Source organism: Cyprinodon variegatus, unplaced genomic scaffold, assembly GCF_000732505.1.
Source record: "Cyprinodon variegatus isolate N-32 unplaced genomic scaffold, C_variegatus-1.0 Scaffold76, whole genome shotgun sequence".
NCBI lineage: Eukaryota > Metazoa > Chordata > Actinopteri > Cyprinodontiformes > Cyprinodontidae > Cyprinodon > Cyprinodon variegatus.
This window is the reverse complement of record NW_015150529.1, coordinates 835,642-843,637: the sequence shown is the minus strand read 5'-3', so window position 1 is coordinate 843,637 and position 7,996 is coordinate 835,642. Positions and strand designations below refer to the sequence as shown.

Below are 7,996 nucleotides of genomic sequence, written 5' to 3'. Positions count from 1 at the left end.
TTTTAAATGGCAAAGGAAGAAGAAGTAGTATTTTTTTTTTTTTTTTAGACTTTAGAAACTCCGAAGCTGATCAAATATCGGGTTAAATATCGGTGGGGTGGCCGATGTCCGATATTCAGTTTTAAGGCCGATACCGATAGGGGGCCGATTATATCTTGCATCCCTAGTATTTACCCTTAATTTGCACAGGTAAATAAGATGATTTGCCAATGGAATTAGTATTTTTACTCTTAAAATAAGGTATCTAGATAAAATGCACTTGAAATAAGACAATGCAATTGTTCTTATTTTAAGTGTAAATTGTCTTGTTCCATTGGTAAAGTGTCTCACTTAAATCCTTAATTCAAGAAAAAATGCACTTATTTTAAGAAGAAATGACTTATTTAGATTTCATTTTTTTGCAGTGTATAGCCAATAGGTTGACTGAAGACATTAATAAATGGGGGCTGACCAGAAAACACCCTGTAGTTGTTACAGACAACGCTGCATATATGGTTTGTGCAGTTGAGATAATGCAGCTCATGCATGTCTGCTGTGTCACGTCTGCTCGCTCGAGTGAGGCTTCACTTTTTCACTTTTCACAAACAAGTTTGCACTTTTGAGACAGTTTTATTCACATCTCATGCTTAAACTGTCTGATTTACAAGTTTGCACTTTGTGTTTAATGTGACAGGAAAAAACTAAATACAGGAATATTTTGAAACACAGTTGAACCACTTTCATTATTGTAAAAACAGATCGAATCGAAATCAATCGATTTAGAACCGTATGAATCAAAATCGAATCGATTCAGGACTTTGGCGAAAATACCCAGCCCTACTCTTTGTCATTAAATAATTGGAACTCTTTTACAGAGTTCAGGAGTTAAAGGTCTTTGCTTGAGTTTCTTATTCACTTGCTTGTTTCTATATTTAGCTTTTTAGCTTTAACTTAGTTTTTTCCCCAAAAAGATGTTTCATCATGTTTTTTTTTTTCTTCTAAAATTAGAATAGATAGAAAATAAGTAGGAAAACAATATAATCCTCCTGAGATACTTAAAGCATGAATATTCGTTAATCAGGAGGACTTCAATAAAGATCAGTAGCATAAAATGCTCTTTAGTTGCAGTTCAGTGCAGAGGCATTATTGATCCGGAGAAGTTCATGTATTTAGCTGCCATATATAACCAGAAACTGTGCAAAGTAGAGGTAAAATAACTAGTGATTATTTAATATTTAAAAAAAGAGAATCTGACGAGGCTCTTTGGGTTTCTTTTAGCAGCCTTAAAAATCTACAGACCTTTTCTATTTTATCACCATTTTTCACTTCGTGGTTGATGTGATGAGATGTAGTTTTCCTGCACATAGTTTTACTAAAATGTTACTAAAAGTTTTACCGGAGTATCTTCCTCTGTGTATTCATACTGTCGCCTACATGACAACTTATGGCCTTCTTTTGACGATGGCTTAAGGTTCTCCCTCCTCAGCTGTAGATCTCTGCCACTCTGTCAGATTAAAGATTCTTCTTCCGTTTTAACAAATGCAAAGAAATTATAGCAATTTTTACATTTTTTTATAGCAGATAAAGAAATAAAATCATATTTTGTACAAACTCTTTGCTGGGTATCTGAGTTGTGCTGTAGTTTTATGGGGGTCTAGATAATCAAAGCCTTGGAAGATGTTTTTAAACCTAAAACTTTGAAATTTAAGCTAACCTCTTTGTAATCAGCTCCTTTATGGCGTTTTTGTTTGCTGAGATTAAAGTAGTTTGTTTTATCAGATTAATACAGATGCTGACAACAGGTTTCATTAATAAAGTATTTTAAAGATCAAATTTCATTTTCCTTTTGCTTCACATCTTTGTTAGTTCACCACAAAACACATTAACATGAGTATTAATGGGGTGGTAATACAGCAAACCTAAAAATTGGGGTTTCATTTAGAAGCTGTTCATTTGCTGTTCCACTGAAAGAAATGATGTTTTCCTGGGATCTAATGGAAAATGTAGTTTTTCTTGCTAAAAAAGGTAAAACTGAGGAAAGACAAAGGAGCAGACAGGCCGACTACACGACTGACATAGTTTGACTATTTTTAGCGCCTTGTAAACCTGGAGGTTTCTTTGATTTGGGTCCAGAGGTTTTTGTGTGGTCCGCCAGTCGAACGGCACCAATTACAGCGACTCCAGAAACAGCTATTTACTCCTGAGAAGACTCGCTCCAAAACGGCGTGAGTGCACACAGTTTAATCAACACCCATCAGAGTGGAGGAGTTGGTTAGTGAGCATGCAGCAGTAAATGATAGGCTGCACACACATATAGCCACTTCCTGTGTAATCGCTCTGTTTACCCCTGCTCTACTTATTCATGACTGTAGTCTCAACATAATGCCGGCGTCGCTGATCTACGGTGAGTTCAGGCAGACCGAAACAAACACATATAGTTGGGTATATGAAATAAAGTTAAATAGGAACAAAATGGCATTTTTAAAAGCAATATGTAGGAGCTGAACAGTGAAGCTAGGCGGAGCTCACACGTTACAGAAGAACCTAGAACCAGAACTAAACATGGAGAAGCAGCATTTAGTTCCTATGCTCCACTTATCTAGAACAAACTTCCAGAAAACTTGTAAAAGTGCAGAAAGCCTGAGTTCCTTTAAATCAAGACCAAAAACACATTTGTTTAGGATTGCCTTCGACTGTTCTAGTTAAACGGTTCAACTAAAACATATTTTCTTTAGTCCAACTGTTTTTAATATTCTTTTTTGTTTCTGCATTTTTTATTTTATTTTATTTATTTTTCTATTTTTTCCTACTTGCTTTGATTCTGTTTTATCTTCCTGTATTTTAATCATGTAAAGCACTTTGCATTGTCTTTATACCGAATCGTGCTATACAAATAAATGTGCCTTGCCATTAAAGGAAAAGTCAGCAAGGAATAATCAATGGATAATTATTTATACCTAAAAACAAATACGATTTAATGAATTTAGCGTTAATCAGGAAAAAAAATTAAAACAATTTTCATCGAGATCACTCAGTCTTCTATTTTTTAATGGCGATTAAGTGTCGGTTCCATGAAACACATTTAATTTTTTCACCACCAGTATTTTATTTTATTTTATTTTTTTTACTCAGTAACGTGAGGGGGTTTTAAAAGTAGTGAAGCAAAACTACTTGGGTTAAAATTTACTCAAGTAAAAGTAAAAATTACATATTTCAAAAACTACTCAGAAAATTACAAATTACTCATAAAAAGTACTCAATTACAGTAACGTGAGTAAATGTAATTCGTTACTTTCCACCCCTGCTCATGACCGTCCTATTTTTCCAACCATTGTCCATCTTCTGTCCCTCTTTTTCTCGTCATGTATCCGTCTGTCTGTGCTGTCAATCAGCTATCCGTTTCTGTATGGATTGATCCAGTTGGCATCAGTTCTGGAGCTGACTGAGACTTCTGGGAAAATGTTGGCGTCTGGCGTTTAGCTGCGTAGAAACATTGGAAATTTGATTCTGTGCTTAGATGTGTCATGTCTGGTTTTGATTGGTAGAAAATACCACTCAACACTTAAATGAAAAATGTTTTCTGGACGTTGTCGCAGCTTAAGGTCTCTAAATTAGCTGCTAGTTCAGATGTTGTATTTGTCTGTATGTTAGTAGTGTGACAGGACTCTGTTGGCTATCTTTAGTCAGAATGTCTCGGTCATGACGTGGGAACCTCTGCAGATCTGTTGTCTCCCCACCCAGTGGCCCAGCCCTCCTTAAATGAGCCCTGCTGTGTATAGAAGTGTGTGTATGGCTTTCTTCGTTGCCATGATGTGGTTTTCATTCTTGACTCGATTCCAGAGACCACAGGTCCCTCTGTGGTCTTCCCCTTCATCCTTCCTTCCTTCCTTCATTCCTACCCTCCCGTTCCCTTATCCCTCCCTCCTTTTTTTTACTCCAGTGTCTCAGTTTCCAACTTTTTACGGAGGCATTTGGACGCTTGCTCCCTTTTTGTGGCCTTTTTAACCTTAATTTAGGAGGTATCTCCCTCTTTTCCTTTTTTATTCCTGAATCTCTCTCTCTCTCTTTTCAGCAAATGAGGAAGGAGCCGGAGGTTGTCACGGTAACCCTGAAGAAGCACAACGGCATGGGCCTCAGCATCGTAGCTGCCAAGGTAGGAACCACTACCTTGAGTGTGTGTTTGTGGTTCAGTTTGACTGTGTTAGTCAGAGTCTGGTGTCTAAAAACGATGACCCTGATTATTGGAAAGAACAAATTCTTTGTTTTCCTCCAGCTGCGAGCACACGAAGCGTGCTGGACTGAGTGTTTTGTGTCAGATTGAGAGGCACAGCGCTGACAGAACAGGCTGCTCTGCTTTCACTGTTGAGTCTGACAGCAAAGCGTAAACTAAACACTGACGTTGCACAGAAACGTCTGGACAAAAACCTGCTCTGTTCAGTTTGCTGCTGGCGTTCGGGGATGGTTAACCTGGCTGCAATCAGGGGCAGTTTGTGGGTTTGTTTTGACAGCTTATAGGAGGCTTTCAGGTTCAATACCTGGACCACCATATGGGCTCAGCAGTTATTTCTGACATTTTATCTTTAAATAAATTGCCTCAACCATTTATAAGTGGTTAAATCTGGTTATTAAGGGAGTTTTCCTCCCTAAATCTATGATTATTATCTGGAGGATTAGTGCACCAATGTTTAGTTTGCTTCAAACCAAATTTTAAAAACCCCATGAATTCACAATTTTTCGTTTAAGAGTTCTGCATAAAATGTGCAAAAAAAAAATCTAAAATCAAAACTAAATTTTGGATCCAATGAACATTCTCTTTAGATTAAAATTATTTTTTTTGGGAGGTTTCAAGGTCGACTTTAAAGGGAAAAGGTTTTAGGATTAAGTGGCAACTCGGGGTAAATGAGACAAAGCGTTGTTTAAAAGATGACTTGCATTCATATAATCAAAGAAAAACGTCTTTTTCATCTTTGTTACAGAAGATATAATTCATTTCACTTGCATCACAGGCCTCCTGAATTTAAACTCCACTTAAATATGATGCATGGCAGCGCCTTCCTTTCATTTTGATTCAACCATAATCACTGCACCCATCTATGGTTTTATATTCACCTTCTAGTTAGTCGAGCGTGCTCAGAGTTGACTAATTTGAATGTTTAAGAAACAAAGGATCATTACCTGTATATTGATATAAACAAAGCATTTCTTTCTTTTTGTAGTGTCCTAGAAATTGGAATCGGTTAAACTCTTGAGGTAGACCTAATTCGTCCCAGAACCACACTTTTACTTTTGTTTTATTTAAAAAAATAACAGCAGAATCCAACATTTTAGTCCAGATTGAAATAAATCTGTTATTTAAGTAGAATTGTAGTGATTGAATGTTGATGAGGCTCGGAGTTTGAGCAAGTTCTTGGTGAGAAACATTAGGAGACTTTGTCTTTTTTGAGGAGAGTGAGTTTCCTGCCGGTTGAGAGCTTTCCTGTGCGGCTGTTTGCACATGTTGAGTCTGTGTGTGGGGAGGAAGGACGTACGGAGGAAACCTCCTCGCTCCGTTTATTTTCAGAGCCGTGTGTGGACGTCTGAGGAGGAGGTGAAGCAACACGAGTGTGAGATGGGGGGGGAAAAAGCAGGTAGAGCACATTTTATCATGCAGCTGCTGGAGCTGACGGTAAACTGGGCTGATCTCTGTCCTATTATATAACGCTGTGTGTGTGTGTTTGGCTGGTGCAGCTGCAGCAGCGCTCCACCTCAGTCTGACCAGCAGCCGCCACAGCAGACGCTTCACCTCTTGGATCGCCGCCTGAACTCACCATTTGACAAACACTCTGCAATTAGGAACATGTGGAGGAATGTAGCTGCTCTCAGGAACATTTGTGGAATTTACCTCACATTTTTGGAGACATTTATGGGACTTTCCACGGCTTTTTTATAATTAATCCTACTTATTTTCATTGGATTTTCCTTTTTCCCAGCTTTACTTTTTTAATATCAACTGCATTAAAATCCTTTGAGGGCTTTTTTTTGGGTGCCAAGTTTGGGAATTCGGAGTTCTTCCTCGTCTCACGTCTGCGTGTGTAAACATTGATTTTAAACAGAGAGCCGAATGGATTACCGCTAGCCGGAGTAATTGGGAGGTGTTGGACTTGTCGGCTCATGTTATCAGGTTGAGGAGCTTGCTGGGATAAAAACAGGTGTTCACAGTTTGCGTCCCTCCACCAGTCTGGACTTGGCAGCGTGAACTGGTTTGGATAAAGCTTAGCAAAAAGCTGCAACATGTGGTTCTCAGTAGTGGGCAAGAGAGACCAGGTAACAGCATGTTTACCGTTTGTAAGTTTTTACATTTTTTTCTGTTTTTAGGAAAAAATCAAATCTTAAATGTTTAATCAGAATGTTTTAACTCTACCGTGCTCCATAGATCTTTTTCTTTTTCAAATGTCCCACTCAGAGAGCTTCAGGTGGCTTGGATAGACGTGCATCAGACAGACGTTAAGCAGAGTTTTTGATCTGCCTTCATCCAGTGCAATGACCTCCTGGTTTTTCATTTTTTCACTGTTGCTTTCAGGGCCGTTCTGCTAATGGTTAGACAGGTGTACGCAGGATTGGAAGACGCTTGTGGAAATGTGCTCCAAAGATTGAATTAAAAGTATCTGAAAATTACCGTCAAACTTAACCTCTCAAAAATTAATGGTTGACATCATGTAGAACAAATGTACTATTATGATACCTGCCTTTTCTCAAGCATGTCTTTATTACTGCTGTTTTTTGAGTCATGTTTGAACTGATGCAGCTTGGTCTGTGTTCTACTCACCCAATTTTATATATTCAGAAACTTGAGGGTGTTAGCTTTCAAATAATGTTTTGCTCATGTAATATGGGTTTACAGTTCCTAAGTTCTTTCCTTTTCCATTTGGGTATGCAAAGTAGGCGAGAATTTCCCGAAATGAGGTGGATGTTAAGAGGTTAAGATGTACCACAGATCAAAAATAGAGTTTTCTCACCAGGTAAATGTTTTTAACTCATTTCCTTTTTCATGAAATGCATCAAATCTGAAAGCAGATCTAAAGAACTCATCTCCAGGGTTGAAAACATGTATTTCTCATGGACATTTCCTCTAGTTCTGTTAGTTTGTCGCACAGCAAACAGAAAATAATAAAGAATAATGACTTCATATGTTAAAGGAAGAATATCCAAACTTATCTTGGTCTTTTTTTTAACCAATCACCTCTTTAACCTCAGAGGTGGATTAACCAACATTAACAGCAACAAATGTTATTATTACTTAAGAATGCATTTCAATTAGGCTTTATTTTAGCAGGATTTCTATGTAGGAAAGGTCATTTAAGGTAAAAGTTAGCCTTCTGCTAGCTAACCGGTATGTTCAAGTTTAGGGTCATGAACTTATGTCCTTACATTTGCCTTCTGGATTTCCTGCTAGTGAGCAGAAGCGACGGTCCCACGAATTAACACAAGTTATTCAAACCCTGCACACTCATGTTTGTTTGTTTGTTTGGTTAGAAACACTGTTCATACAGCTGTAATAAGACCAGAACCTTCAGAAGTTTCTCTGTTTTCAGGTTAGTCCTTGACAGCAAAACTTCTCCATGGATTTTAATCCATTCTCTCTTTGATATTGTTGAATTATGATGATTGAGTGAAGCTCGGTCTCCTTAATGAGCTCCTGGATGAGTCGATGATGAACCACTCCTGGGAAGGCTGACCACCGGCCATGTGCTTGTCATCATCTTACTGTGTTTCCTGGAGTCTAAAAGGCTGGAAACCTTTTAACCCTTTCCGTACTGATGGATGTCAGCGACCGTTTCACTTCTCTGGAGTTTCCTCTAAATGGAACTTTAAAAATATTTCTTTCAGATTTCTTTTGCCAGGAAGTCGTGTTTAACGGAGTTTTATTTTTTCTTATTTTTGTTTTACATCAAATGTCATTACTTTTTCTTAAAAGGCCAGAATGGTTCGAACAAATCTTAGATTTCAACACTGGAAAAAAATATAAATCTAGATAAGT

The 7,996-nt window shown here is 37.8% G+C and overlaps 1 protein-coding gene across 1 annotated transcript in view; it reads left to right on the top strand.

Annotated features, from left to right (window-relative positions):
* LOC107083520 (afadin-like) overlaps positions 1–7,996 on the top strand; it is a 158,249-nt gene that overhangs the window by 101,370 nt on the left and 48,883 nt on the right. The window contains 1 exon segment of the mRNA XM_015372827.1: positions 4,052–4,132. Within this exon segment, the coding sequence (XP_015228313.1) occupies positions 4,052–4,132 (81 nt within the window).